This window comes from Cyprinodon tularosa, unplaced genomic scaffold (assembly GCF_016077235.1).
Source record: "Cyprinodon tularosa strain WSP-4 unplaced genomic scaffold, ASM1607723v1 ctg2, whole genome shotgun sequence".
Taxonomy (NCBI): Eukaryota; Metazoa; Chordata; class Actinopteri; order Cyprinodontiformes; family Cyprinodontidae; genus Cyprinodon; species Cyprinodon tularosa.
In genome coordinates, this window is record NW_024038733.1 from 4,340,780 (window position 1) to 4,356,443 (window position 15,664).

The 15,664-nt window shown below is 38.7% G+C and overlaps 1 protein-coding gene across 1 annotated transcript; it reads left to right on the top strand.

Moving 5' to 3' along the window:
* The first annotated feature begins 1,628 nt into the window (after positions 1 to 1,628).
* crabp2a (cellular retinoic acid binding protein 2, a) lies at positions 1,629 to 13,719 on the top strand. The gene is made up of 4 exons (XM_038284531.1): positions 1,629 to 1,866; positions 9,515 to 9,693; positions 10,231 to 10,344; positions 13,129 to 13,719. Exons 1-4 carry the CDS (start codon positions 1,785 to 1,787, stop codon positions 13,177 to 13,179), a joined length of 426 nt encoding a protein of 141 aa, XP_038140459.1. The 5' UTR covers positions 1,629 to 1,784; the 3' UTR covers positions 13,180 to 13,719.
* Positions 13,720 to 15,664: the final 1,945 nt, after the last annotated feature.

Consider the following 15,664-nt stretch of genomic DNA (forward strand, 5'->3'; position numbering starts at 1 on the left):
GTATGAGACTCTATTGTTTGTTTAATTTATTATCTATTTAACTTCTTTATTCTTTTAAATTGTTTTGATGTTTTTTATAAATTTTTTCCTTCTTGTATAGCTCTGGTCATTTCAAAGGGCTCTATAGTAAAGCTGAGTTTAAATAAAGTAAAGTCTGACCTAAAAATAAGTGATTATCAAGTTTCAATTGTATTCTGAATGTAATATTTTCTTTGACATGGTCCAATGGTTACAAAAAAAACTTTTGTTTGATAAATGGGTCCTTGTTTCTAAATATTTCAAGTGAAATACATCTATCACAATATTATTTCTCATTTCTCATCTCTCCACTCCACTGTATGTTACAAGCAATTAAAATAAAAGTTCAAGGTGTGTATTTTCTGTATTCTCGATGCTCTTGCATATAGGACATAAAAAAATGCGAAGATAAAAGGAAGCAGAAAAAACAGTGAGTGGAGCAGAAGAGAGGTAGACTGTGGAAACCAGAGCTCCTTTGGGTGTCTTGTGAGAACATGCTGAAGTTGTGTCATGGTGTGTGGCCGATGCGTGTGGGGGAGATCGATATGAAAAAGCTTTGTTCACATCAAATACAGCCGCAGTGTGAGATGCAGTTCACTGAATTTGGACGCAGCTCCGTGCGTAAAAGCGCATATTACATTTCCAGACGCTGTTGTTTTACCTTTGTTAGTCATCATGTTTGTGTTTCAGGTTTAGTTTCAACAATATGTGTATTAATAGGGTAAAACACATAACTCAAAAGGCACCTAAACCGTTGCTATTATCCAGCCCCTCCTTAGCTGGAGCCGCCGGTTAATACTCCATGCAGTGTAGCGGATAGGATCATCCATCAAGAGTCAATAGTTAACGTCTGCATTGTCCAATTTCCATCCATCATCACCGCGTGCGTGATTGTGCGCGTGATCTTTATAAGGATACCTCCTACCCAGCTGGCACCCGCTTCTTGACCTTACCCCGTCTACCAGACCTCCTCCTTTCACCCCTTTCTTCCGTCCAAGCAGCGGGGGGCAAAAAGCCCAAACGTGCGCCAACCCCACCTTTTAATACTAATCCCCGCATGCCCTCTGCCTCTGCTCGTTCCCCCCCGAAGGGTTATATTTTCCTCAGCCACAGTTAAACGGATATATCCCAAAGGGCAGCAGCCAGGAGCTGTATCCCATTACCACCACTTTTATTTTTATGGCACAGAGCAATGGCGCACAGGAGAGCTGGAGGGTGAACTTGACTTCCCTTTCTGTTCACAATCAAGCACATTCACACACACCCTGCCACTGCCATCCACTCCGTATGCTGGTTGACTTGCTCTTCATTCACATCACCGCGTCAAAACGACTTGTCCTGTCAAGAGACTGGCTTGGCTACATCATCCCTACACAATCTGCATGGCAGGTTGGAAAAAAGGAGAAATCTCCTGTGCGCGCTTGGCACTGCCTTCCTTTCTTTTTGGTACTGAACTGAATAGGTTGAAATGCGTGTTGCTTGTAGAGGCGGGGTTAGATCCAAACTGCATGGACCCTTTTTTTCATCACTCAGTAGGACTCCGGGGCGTGCCCACAAAAAAAAGAGGGGGCGTGCGCGTCCCCATGCAAGTGTTTTCGCCCTATGTGCCATTCATTTTAAGCGCAGCATCACACATATAGAGATAAGAGCTGCCAGAAGCAACCAGATTGCGCTGAATTGAACCATCCAGCAGGTTTTTTTTAGGAACAGAAGAAATTGGACCTGTCTGCTCATTTTAGTTATTTTATTACTACCTGTTTCTGAAGATGGAGCGAAAAATCCCCGATTTCTCTGGCACCTGGGAGATGAAAAGCTCGGAAAACTTTGAGGAGCTCCTTAAAGCATTGGGTAAGTGATGATAGTGATGCTCTCTGACCTGCAGACTGCCCCTGTGTCACAAAGAAATCCTTTTTTAACCCACTGAGTCATATTGCCCTAAGGGTCTTTGCAAAACCAGGGATCATCTTGTTGAGCATGGTTGGGGTTGGGTGGTGGTGGTGGTGAGGGTTTTTTTTTGTCATTTTGTAAAAACCAAAAACTCAAAGCTTGGGCCCCCACCCTTTTCTCTCTCTCCCATCTCCCCTTTTGGTCTCCCGTTGCAAACACAATGGAGACAAACGGCGGCACATCTGTCTGTGTCTAAATTATCTGAGTGCGCGTGACTACTGAGGACCGTTATGACACAATACAGTAGGGCAGACAGTATGGCATCATTATGAAAAATGTCAGTCAGGGAGAGGAACAAACACCTGCTGCCAGGGCCGGACCTAAGCTGCAAAAGGTCCTAAAATAACCCCTACTCTCTTTTTATTGTTGTACTTTTGTGGTCTTGATTTACTACAACTGGCTTTTACACTTAATTAGCAAAGTCATGCAATGACAATAACCAATATTAAAAGGTGAAATAATAATAAAAAAAACTCTATACCAACCGAAATAATTGTGTGAAGCACTAATTTCATTTTATTACTTGCTATGCATTGTAACATTCAATAAAAACCTGCACTAACAGAGCTACCCAGTAGGACAATTTAAACAGGACAGATAATCTCTGTGAAGTTAAGAGTAGGTTTAAAAAAACAAACTTATTTAACCTCAAATGCATCCCAATAAATTAGAATGTAAAAATTATATTCTATTATATCAAATAGGTTATTATTTCAGGAATTCAATCAAAAAAAGTGAAACTTTTCTGAAGGATAAGGATGTACTTTTATTTCCCTTTAAAATATTCACTAGGTTAATTGAAGTTCTTTGCAATCACAATCACAAAGAACTAATGTAATAAGGTTTACAAACTGTATTTATTATTTTTATTTTTTTTTACACACAGATTGGTTTAAGTGTTTATTTCTGATCATTTCAATGATAGTGGCTAGCTAAAGCCCTAGATCTTATTCCTCACAGAAAAATAATATTTCGTAACAAGGAGAAAAAGGAGTGATTTGCAATAAAGAAAGCGTGGGCTTTATCTCAAGTTTGCTGTTAAAGCAGTCTGTTGCTAACACTGTTGAATCCACACATAATAATGGCAAGTTAATTGGAAGGAAAACGTGAAAAAAAAGACAAGTAACATGAATTATTGCAGCTTGTTAAGGATTATGAAACAAACTTTATTACATTTTTTGGAATACATTCACTAAATTAGAAAATGCCAAAATTGTATTATTTGGACAAAGTACAAAAGCCACTGAGAAGTTCCTTATATTACTGATAGTCCATGGAGGGAAGTTTTCTTGTTTGTTTTCTAATATATTGTGTCTTGGCAAGCTAAAGCAAGCAGTATACTCAGTCTGGTTCCCCTGTAGTGTTGGGGAATATCTGCTCTGTAAAAATTAAAAATAAAAAGACAATGGGTTGTTTCCCCTTTTGCATAAATGACTTTATTTTTTCAGATTAAAGGCACATTAGACCAAATCAACAATGTTTGTAGCAACAGTTATAAACAAAAAGGTATAAAGTGTGAAATATAGAAGATAATGTGTAGAAACAGAAACAAGACAATGATAGTGACGATATGAAGAACAAAAAAATCCCATACAGTGTGAGAGAAAGTGTATAAATGTTGCTGCAAGCTCATAAAAGCCACAACCACATGAAGACAGCTTTTACTGGTCTGCTTCCAAACACGTAACACCGTCTTTCATCAGATACAGGCAACAGAAATTATTTAATAGGCTTTAAATCATGACTCTGCTGCAAGAACTTAATATGAATGCAGCTGCTTCTTTCGTCAACATGTCCTTGGTAAATCTAAGTTCTCAGCAGTCGAAAAGTTTGCGTCTGCATCGGAGCAGCCCATCACGCTGTTGTTTTCCCAATATTTTTTTCACTGATGACATACCTGGAAACCACGTCACAGAGTCAGAGAGATATGATCACAGCCAACAAGGCTGCTCTTCACACAACACTTTCTCAGACACACTTGTTTTAATCCACAGCACATGGAGGTCACTGAAATACCTGTCAGAGGCCCCTACTGTCCAGAGCTAACACTCATTACGCTGGAGAATTCCTGTTGAAGCAATTAGAGAGCAGTATTGGCTCCAGGAACCCCTTGTGTTGGTCTCCATCACTGTGTGTGTATGCGTTTGAGAGGAGGAGGAAGTTGGCTCTAACAAAGGGAGGGATGGCGATATAATTAGGTTGCATGGTGCGCAACAATCAGAGGTCAGAGTTTTTTTTTTTGTTCGAACTCTTTGCAAAAGTCTTGAGTCTTTCCTTGTTTGATTATATCTTATATCAAAGGGGCGAAATTTAAGCGCTGTTCTCATTTATTGGCAGTTCTTCAAGATTTCTAAAGCCCTTCTTGACTTTGTACAAGACCTCAATTTTAGAGGTAGTTTGATTAAGCATTATACTCAGAACCCTCTTATCTCCACAAATAACCAATTTAGTTTCCACACATATATAATTTCTAACCGAATCTTCATGGGTTGTTACCAGCAGTCCTTAAGTTTAAAATACCAGAAGATAAAGTTTTATAGCATAATAAATTGTATTTCATACACCAAGATGAATATCCAAACACCTTGAATATGGGAGATGATTAATTGGAAGCTAATGAATCTGCTTAGTCTTTACTTATTTATTCAGAGCAAGATGTCTTTTATTGTTGCTAATGAAGTTAAAATAGTTTATAGACCAAACTATAAGTTCTGGATCCTTCACAATCCCTAATTTTAGGAACACTCTACACAATATTTGGTCTCAGTTAGCTAGAAGTATTTGACTGAGATAAAGGATTTTTGAAAAAGCCCAGGGAACCATTATTTAGGAACCCCTTAAAAACTGTAAACTTTCAAAACAACAATAATAAAAAGGCCTGTTGCATTCACTTCCAAAAAGAGAACAGCATAACATCCACAATCATCTCCACTTGACGGCCTGTGCTCTCTATGGCCCCTAGTTTCATTGGAGACTTTTCACAGCTGGACGAAGCCTGTCACCAACTACCCTCTATCCATATCCATCCTCTCTTCTTTGACTCACTCTTTCTCTCCTCCGTTTGCCCAAATGCTTCCTCTGCACTTTGACCTCTGACCCTGACTGACTGTTTGTCTGTGTGTGTTCTGTGTTCAGGTCTGCCTTTTGGTCCCTTGCCTGTAGACAAGAAGGTCCTCTTTTTGCAGAAGCATCCAAGCCTTTTTTCCTGTTGTCAACAAATGTTTCCCACTAATTTTTTCAATAAAAAAATGAACAAATAAGAGAAAAAATTAAACTGGAGATCAGAGAAAGCTTATGAATAAATGTATTTAATAGCTGTAAAAAGCTTACCATAAACCAAAGACTGAAGGTTTTTTGAATAATGCATTTATTTTTATGTTTATATATTTATTTTAGATAATCAATTCAAATAAAAGACAACAATAAAATAATATAAAGATGATATCAAGTAATATCAAGTAATATCGAACAAAGAAAAAAGAGATTATCTGATTTAATGTTTGTGTGTTCTGTATTATTTTATAATTAATATCTAATAATAATTTTATAATAATGAAATATAAAATGGTAATAATAATTCTAGGAATTTAGAATTTGACAAATATATTCACAGTTCAATGCTTAGCTATTGTGACAACAGTATTAATAAACTAAATCCAAATATGTTTGCTGCGTGAGTAAACCCATTTTGCCTAATTATTTCTTTTTTGTATTGATAACTAAATCAAATTTTCACACAGTGCAATTTGAATTTTATTAATCTCCACAATTCCACTCTGATAATACCCTGCATTGCAATGTTTAGCCTATACACACTGCATACAAACTGCTGGACCCACTGATGCACACTCAGTGACTTAGCATTTCTCGGCGTGTATATTTACACTCAGTGACAGGTGGGAATGTGTGTGAGGTGTGGAATTCAACTTGACGGAATACACACTTCCCTTCGCACTTGTACAGAGATCTTGACGCACAGACCCTCTTCCCCTCGGCTGTCTGAACCCCACTCACCCTCCACCACCTCTTCCTCTTCTTCTTCTTCCTCCTCAGCAGTCTGCACTCCTTATCTGCAAACATTTATGCTTGTTTAACACATTCTGCATCAGTTAACATTGAATAAGACAAAATAATAATTTCAGCCTGCTCAGATGTTACCCTGTGATCGATAACTTACTAAACAAACACAGCAGCTGACATCTATTAATGAGGTTTTGTCATCATCCCTCTCTGGTTACTGGAAGGAGAAAAGAAAAGGATATTGTGGACTGCAGAAAGTGAAAATCCCCATTTGAGCCTGGGTGTATTTAGTCTGTGGGTGCATGTTTGCATATGTTCAGAGATGATGAAGTCTGGGTGGAACGCAGATGTGTGGACTTGCTTTGTTTCATTACCTCATTGTTTCCCCAGAATCATTGTGGGAAAGAGCTATGTGATTTTGAGTTTGCTCTTTTCCTCCTGGGGGTAAAACAGATTGTCTTTGAACCTGAATAGTGCCTTTTTTCAAATGTGTCAAACACATAATATTTTATACGTTTGGACCAACAATACAAAAGTTGTGTAATTGTTTTTAATTCAAACACAAGAGATGGGTTGAGGAGAAGGTTCTGGTTAAGTGAAATCAATTGCTTTGTTTGGGGAAATCAGGGTCTGACAACATATTGTCACATAAAAACACATTGACCCTAAACTAATATGAAACAATGTAGTGGCAACATCATGAGGAGGGAAAGCATTTTTTAGGCAGGGGTAGGAAAGCTGGTCAGACTTGAAGGGAAGATGGATGGAGCTTAAGGGAAAAAGGTCAACCCTGGAGGAAGTGATGGTTTAGGATATAAAACACTTCAACATGGATAGGAGGCCCACCTTCCAGCAGAGTAACCCCAAACATACAGCAATAGCTCCTTTCACTTCCCATTTTTGTATGATTTATTATGATCTGTCACATAAAACACAAATACAATGCAATTAAGTCTGAAGTCCTAAATCAACAATATGTCAAAAAACATCAAAGCGACGTTAAAACTTTGTCAAAGTACTAAAAAAAATGTCAGCACTCAGAACGTTGGACCCAGAATTCAGGCAGACAGACTGAAGTTATTTATTAAAAGAATATATTAACTGCTCTGGGATCTGTGGCTTGTCAGCTTTGACTAGATCACTGGAATCTCTGTAGAGGGGGAAACACAGGTTAGTGACCACATAATGGTGAACAATCATGAGCATGTGAGTCATTAACCTGGTTCTAAGTTCAGTCTGAGCCCAGAGGAAGGAGTGGAATCCAGCTGGATGATTTCTCCACAGCATTGGGCAGAAGCCACCCAGAGAGTTCCAGGAGTTAAAGCCAAAGGTGGTGCAGAGCAGATAAACGAGTAGAAGCCAGCAAATAAGGAAGAGCAGGAGTATTCAGAAGGAGAATCAAAACCTTGTGTCATGAGGAAGCAGAACTCCAGGCCAGAAGATAAGAGATCCAAAGAGGTACCGGAGGGAAATCCAAGCTGGGGTTGGGAAACAGATCCAAGGTCATTAGCAGGCAGAATCAAATGGAAGTCCGCAGACAGGTCAGGCAAACAGATCAGAACAGGGGCAGGCAGGCTCACAGGTCCAGGAGCATAAACTAGTCAGGATCAGGCAAGAATAAGCACACTGGTGTACAGGTGCTGGTCATAAAATTAGAATATCATGAAAAAGTAGATTGATTTCAGTAATTCCATTTAAAAAGTGAAACTTGTATATTATATTCATACATTACATACAAACTCATATATTTCAGATGTTTATTTTGTTTAATTTTGATGATTACAAATGACAACAAATGAAAATCTCAAATTCATCATATCAGAAAATTAGAATATTGTGAAAAGGTTCAAAATTGATGGCCCCTGGTGCCACACTCTAATCAGCTAATTAACTCAAACCACCTGCAAAAGCCTTTAAATGGTCTTTCAGTCTAGTTCTATAGGCTACACAATCATGGGGAAGACTGCTGACTTGACAGTTGTCCAAAAGACGACCATCGACACCTTGCACAAGGAGGGCAAGACACAAAAGGTCATCGCTAAAGAGGCTGGCTGTTCACAGAGCTCAGTGTCCAAGCACATTAATAGAGAGGCGAAGGGAAGGAAAAGATGTGGTCGAAAAAAGTGTACAGGCAAGAGAGATAACCGCACCCTGGAGAGGATTGTGAAACAAAACCCATTCAAAAATGTGGGGGAGATTCACAAAGAGTGGACTGCAGCTGGAGTGAGTGCTTCAAGAACCACCACACACAGACGTATGAAAGACATGGGTTTCTGCTGTCGCATTCCTTGTGTCAAGCCACTCTTGAACCACAGACAGCGTCAGAAGCGTCTTGCCTGGGCTAAAGAGAAACAGGACTGGACTGCTGGTGAGTGGTCCAAAGTCATGTTCTCTGATGAAAGTAAATTTTGCATTTCCTTTGGAAATCAAGGTCCCAGAGTCTGGAGGAAAAGAAGAGAGGCACTTCATCCACGTTGCTTGAAGTCCAGTGTAAAGTTTCCACAGTCAGTGATGGTTTGGGGTGCCATGTCATCTGCTGGTGTTGGTCCATTGTGTTTTCTGAGGTCCAGGGTCAACGCAGCCACATACCAGGAAGTTTTAGAGCACTTCATGCTTCCTGCAGCTGACCAACTTTTTGGAGATGCAGATTTCATTTTCCAACAGGACTTGGCACCTGCACACAGTGCCAAAGCTACCAGTACCTGGTTGAAGGACCATGGTATCCCTGTTCTTAATTGGCCAGCAAACTCTCCTGACCTTAACCCCATAGAAAATCTATGGGGTATTGTGAAGAAGAAGATGCAATACACCAGACCCAACAATTCAGAAGAGCTAAAAGCCACTATTAGAGCAACCTGGGCTATCATAACACCTGAGCAGTGCCACAGACTGATCGACTCCATGCCACGCCGCATTGCTGCAGTAATACAGGCCAAAGGAGGCCCAACTAAATACTGAGTGCTGTACATGCTCATACTTTTCATGTTCATACTTTTCAGTTGGCCAACATTTCTATAAATCCTTTGTTTTTATTGGTCTTCAGTAATATTCTAATTTTCTGATATGATGAATTTGAGATTTTCATTTGTTGTCATTTGTAATCATCAAAATTAAACAAAATAAACATCTGAAATATATGAGTTTGTATGTAATGTATGAATATAATATACAAGTTTCACTTTTTAAATGGAATTACTGAAATCAATCTACTTTTTCATGATATTCTAATTTTATGACCAGCACCTGTATGCTAGAAACTCTCACCTACAGCTTGACTAATCTGGCGCTCATGGCTGGGACAAAGCAGTTTAAATAGGAGGAACAGGTGGATCTGATGATTGATAATGAAAAGTTTGCTGAGCTAAGCAGGTGGATGGAATGAACAAATAATGCAGTCATCAGTGCCAAGATAATGACAAAAAATGTGTGCTAATCTTAGAATTACAGAATTACAGCAACAAGACTGTGCTCAAAACCGTTCTCAGACTTCATATTGTCATATTTTTTGTCATATCTTTTCTTATTTCAGGGGTGAATGTCATGCTACGTAAGATTGCAGTGAAAGCCGCTTCGAAGCCGCTGGTAGAAATCTCGCAGGATGGGGAGACGCTGTCCATCAAAACATCCACCACAGTCCGCACAACGAACATCACATTCACTGTGGGGCAGGAGTTCAACGAGTCAACAGTGGACGGGCGCCCATGCACAGTAAGCAAACCACAGCCAAAGGGTCATTCCTAAATGATAACAGTTGTTCTAAAACCAAACATTGAGATTAAAGGGAGATATGTGTGTAATGGAGAGGGAGAAGTTTACATAATATAAATCTCTTTAATTTGAGTTTTTATCATAATAAAACTAATAGCACAGCTTTACTCCTCCTTTGCTCTCTGATGGGCTATCAAGATACTCTTTCAACATCCCATCGTCTTTCCACTTGATCCACCCCTCTTGGCCTTTCTCATCCTCTGTCCCTCCCTAACTCTCCCCGGGACTCTCCCCGTTCCCCCTGCATGGCCTCTGTGTGGCCGTCTCCAAAGCAAACACATTCAGCGAGCCAGGACTTCACTGCATCGCGGCTTATCACTTCCAAGCGATCAGCGTCCAGCATATTTTTTTCTGTTCCTACATTAGATACTCTCTCATGGGTTCCCTTCTCTGTGCATTACAATCAATCAGGCTGTGCATGGCTTGTAACCATCTATAATGTGTCCTCCTTTGTTTTTGTTTTTTTAATACATTTAGAGTTTACCTGTTTGGGAAACAGACAGCAAAATCAGCTGTGAGCAGACTCTGCAGAAAGAAGGGCCCAAGACATCCTGGACCCGAGAGATCACCAGTGACGGCAAGCTGATCCTGGTAAAACATAAGCTAAGGCACTTTGCAAAAGTTTGTGTACACTGTGATTTTTTTTATCTCCTGTCATTCCACAACCCCAAACTTTATTGTGTTTTACTATAATTTAATGACAAGGGAAAGTTTGAAAACTTTTTGTGGTGCGCAGTTGCAACTGCAACTCTTTTGGGATATATTTCTATGAGCCTAAAACGTCCTGAGACTGTTTTTGCTTTTTAGCCTTCCTTCTTGCAGATTACCTTAGGTTCAGTCAAACTGTGATAGTTTTTTTTAAGTGTGCCAATGCTTTATGCTTTTGCTCAGGTCTGTATTTCCTTTGGGCAATTTTAACACATGAATATATATTGGTCAGAAACCGTTCCGGTGCATCTCGTAGTTTAGAATCTCTGTCTCAAGTCTTTATCTGCCCCATATTGTCCTGTGCTTTAGCTTCATCCATCTTCCCTTTAACTCTGACCAGGTTTCTTACCACTGCTAAAAAACAAAACAGTTCAGCCACTACTTTTTGATGAGAAACATTTTCCATGTAGGTCAAATGATATTTTCCACATAATCACCACGTCCATTCAACAGCTTTATCATTAAACTAAACTTCTTATGACTTTCTTGACAAAAAATGCTTTATTCTTGTCACTGTTTCATAAGGGTTGTGCAGTGTGCAACGAATAGCTATCACATAATGTGCTGAGACGTGGACTAATTGCAGTCTATTTACAATAGGTGGTGAGGCAGTGAGTTAAAAAAAATTTATTGTTTTTTAACTCGCTGTAATAAAAATTGCTCCAAAAAAGGAAGAATTCATTATTACTCTTAAACAATGACATTACAAATGAACCTGTCTCTCCTTTTAAGGATTCATAACTTCAGTCAGACTTTACTTAATTGTACTTATTGAAGCCTATAACAAAAACTGTTGGGGTTACACATTGAAAAAAAAATAAACTTTGGGACCCTTGCTTTGTTCTGTTAATGACTCAAGGTCTTTTCCCAGTTTCTGTTAAGCATTTTTATTAAACCATATTGAAAAATGTTCTACTGTGGTGGTTCTTAGAGGTATTGTGGAGGATTTTCTTAAATGTTTCAAAAGACCCGCCTCTCCACTTGCCAAAAACTTGCACAAGCCCATTTCTTTGAGTGTATGTTCTGTTTAAAAGTTGTTATTCTCATAGCTCATACAAGCTTACTATGCACAAACATCAGCCCTAACCCCTAAATCCCTCAATCACTATATAGAATGGAGACTTTATAGTAGATAGCAAACTGGAAGAGCACATAGGAGATTCATTTACGTAAACATATCACCAGGATATTGACAATTAGGAAGACCACTTATTGAGATGATCCACCCGGAAATAACAGATAGTCCTCTATACCTTTAAATGACTGGTGTCAAGTCAGTAGTCTCAATGAATGAATGAATATTAGCATTATTGCCAAACAGTAATTTGATTAAAGAATATCTGTGCAATGGGAAAATCTATCCAAGGTTTGACTAATCAAAGTATTTTAAGGACCTTTTCCATGGGTTCTACTTTGGCCACCATCCCTACGCTTAGTCTATTCTGCAGCCTTAAGCATTACTGCTATTATGGCCTGATACTGGCTTTCTATGAAGTCAGAATTCTGCAAAAAGTGCACATGCACAACAAATACTCAGATTATTGGTTTTATTTAAAACAAACATACGTGAACTGCTCTTAACGTGCACTTTGAATGTTCTATGCATTTAGATGTAATACCAGGAGCCTCCCAATAATTGAGCCGCTGTGCTCATGGGTTGCTTTTTATGCACCTATAGATTCTCTCCTACTCGCGTGAGGATCTGTTTCTGTTTGCTCATCTCAGCTTTTGTCACTTTAAGGGAGGAACCAACCTGAGAAAGTAAACTTGCCTCTTGAAACATTACTGTTTTGTTCTAATAAAGGTTAGTAACGTTAGCAAAGTATAATCAGGCATCTATTATCATAGGAAAAATATGTTGAAATGAATTAAACAAATAAAAAGTCAAAGTTACTTGAAGGCTTTAGGAGGGTTAAATATGTGTAAAAAGTGTGGAGGATGCTTGTATGTGGAATCTGGGCTGGTTAATATCCCAACCCACATGATAAATCCATCACGCCCTCACAATGACTGAACCACAGCTGATCTGCGTTATGAGGGGAAAAGTGGCCAGACAAGCAAATGTTCATCATTCCATGACTGCTTCTTTAGTCTATTGGGAATGTTGCAAATCAATCCAAGTCTGTTTAGCCTGGCCAGGATTTGACAACATGCTCCGAAATCTTGCAAGTCTGTCAAAACAGCGAGTCTTACAAAAAGGCTCCAGCAGAAAATACACAAGATAGTCTAGGAGAGTAAAGACCCTTATTTTATTAATAATGCAGTTTATTATAAGTTCAACTTTTATAGTGCATCATCTCCTAGTAAATAGGTTTTAGTTTAACAAATTTAAATTAAAAAAGATAGATATTTATGGACAAATACTTGATGAGGGCTGGCATTTATCTTTTCTCTCATTTCTCTTCTCTATTGTACAGATATTTATATATCTAAAGGAAACATATTCCAGGACATCACAACTTTTTTCAATTTTTATGCTTTTTTGGTACTATATATACTCTTTATATATTGTCTGTCGAATTTTTTATCTTTAATGGCATCTTGCTTTAACTCTTTGTTCTCTATATAAGCTACCAGGAGCACCTTTGCATAAATTGGATCAGCATGAAAAGTTGAAGGTTGATCATTAACGCTGTCCTTTCTTTCTTTTTTTTTTTGCTGTTTCAGACCATGAGGGCAGATGATGTGGTCTGCACCAGAGTCTACGAACGACAATGAGCAAGAGCACTTCTCACTTTTTCAATCCTCTCTCCTCTTTTACTGGTCACTCCTTCCTGTGCATTGGGAGACACAAATATGAAGACTTATTCCAGTTAACCTGTTAGTTCTACCATATATTAATGTGCCGATTGTGTTTAGCATGTCACATTTAAAGCCTGAGCTTTGTTTTTATTTTCCTTTCATGTTATCCGATCTGAGCAGCTTAATTTTTAGACATGAACTTGTTTGTTGCATCGACGTGCTAAATTGCAGCTCACTCATATGTTGTCTGTACCTCTGTGTAATTGATAGTTGCACTGCAGCAGGAGGAGGTGAGATATAAGACTATATTTTTTAGATGTGTAAACCAATCCACAAGCGCTTCCTGTATTAGGTCAGTTTTAACCTCTGTCTTCTCTGTTCCTCTACAATGCCCCCACACCCCATCCCAACTAATTTTTCTTTGTATTTATAACTATAACGATTTTTACATTATGTCTCTTTTTTCTATGAAATGATAATAAAACACTTTTCTTGTAAAAATAAAAAAAACATAAACCACATTGACATCAGCTCTTTGGCTCTCCTGTGCAGAAAAAAGGTATAAAATAGCAGAACAGCATTTAACTGCCCATTATTTTGTGTTTTTTAAGAGTGTAGCTGCAGACTGTGTGCATAATAAATGCCTCCATCTTATTTTAGGCTTTCTGTCAGCTGTTTGCAACCAGAATAACTTGTCTGCCCCCTCCTTCTTCATATTCTCCGTACATCTTTCCTCCTGTTTACCCTTAAGTCTGTTTTTAATGCCTGTAGCATTTTCTGCACCTACACAACTGCATTGTAGTATTTTTTATTTTAATTTTGTTTGGCATCTGAAACATAATTTTTTACAACATTCAATAAACGTTTAACAAGACAATTGCAAAGTACAGCCTGTCTTTCAGACAAAGTTGACCTTTATTTCTTTATGCTTTTTGGCTCAGGGGCCTGTCCCTTTTAAAATTTACCAAATGGAGCAAGTTTTCAAAGATTTAAAATGATTATTACAACAATTAGAAAAACAACTGTGAAGGGCAAAAAGAGCTGCACAAGGCTCTATCTTAGGGAAACATGAGAAAGTTCAAGGGGTACAAACACGTTTGCAATAATTTCACATTTGGATCCAGCAGATCAGTTTGGAAACTTGGAGAAAAAAAACAGGGAGATAGAAATAAAGCGGTTAGTGTGTGTTAAACCCTTAAATTAGTCTTGTAAATGTAACCAGTTTAAGCAATCCTACCCTAAGAGTCGAAGAATTTGTTTGATTTTAAAAGTTTCACATCTGAACACACTGGATACTGTTTTTCCAACAAATATGACATATTTCAGTAATACTTTGTGCCTAAGCTACACATATCCAGTTGTAACACATTATTACTCCTGTTTCTATCCTGATCAGACTGTGAGTGATAACTCATGTCTAATGGCTGTGGAGCAAAATGAGCCAATAATCCCTCCATCACTAAGAAGGGGTCAAAGGTTCAGCTTCCTCTTTTATTTGCCATCCATCTGCACATGTAACTGAACGGACACATTAGTATTATTGATCCTCTCACTCTCACCGTAATCTCATTAAACATCATTATCTATGAAGCATCTGTTGTTTTGGCAACTTTTGAGTGATAACTGAACAAATACAAATCAGTGTGTGAGTTTGACTGCGTGTCTCCTGTGGCAGGAAATGCCACTTGGATTACGGGGTATGGCCGATTGGCAGCAGATGTGCTTAACTAGTAGCAGGCCATGAGGAGTCCTGGAAAACGGTGAAGGAGTAATGAAGAGAAGAAAGATGGATGGCATCAGGTATGCACAAAGGCAGCAAGTAAAAACTGGATGTAGATGAACTCCTGGGAGAGGAATTTGGTGTTGATAATACATTTTCTAAGTATCTCTACTTGCCTCACAGCTTTGTGTTACAGTTTGACCCCAATAAAATCTACCTCCTGCTCTAATAAAAGAGGTAAATAACTACCCTCCCTCTCTGCCTTTTACCCCCTGGGGCAGTAAAAGACAGCTGTCTGGCCTACTTCAAAACGGCCAGCCTTGACTAGACCCCTGTAAAAACCAACACATTCTCATGACCAGCTTACAAAAAAAATTACACTTTACGCACAGCTCATAAAACATCATTGTGTCTCACCCAAAAGGCATGCAGCCAAACTGCCTCAAGAACAAAAACCTGCAAAAACACATAAAAGACTCAGTGCTGTGAGAAGCAACACAAGTTTCTACCCCCAAAAAATAATGAGGAAAAAACGTCTTAAAAAAGAATAATTCTAAATTCCTTGAAAGTCAAAAATGTACTGTACATTTCCCTCCTCAATGCTAAGTGGAAACGCAACACTTTCAGCATGTCTAACACGAATAACCAAAGAAACCCAACACTAATGCATGGGATGTTTGTGGTAGAGCAGGTTAGATTAGGTGGCCGGGGGCCACAGGCTGGCTCACGCCACCCGTCTGA

Bases quoted from the DNA above. Each gene is read 5' to 3' on its own strand.
- crabp2a (XM_038284531.1), top strand. From the start codon at position 1,785: ATGGAGCGAAAAATCCCCGATTTCTCTGGCACCTGGGAGATGAAAAGC. The intron at 9,694-10,230 runs GTAAGCAAACCA...TAATACATTTAG, and splicing joins TGGACGGGCGCCCATGCACA to AGTTTACCTGTTTGGGAAAC. The intron at 10,345-13,128 runs GTAAAACATAAG...TTGCTGTTTCAG, and splicing joins GTGACGGCAAGCTGATCCTG to ACCATGAGGGCAGATGATGT.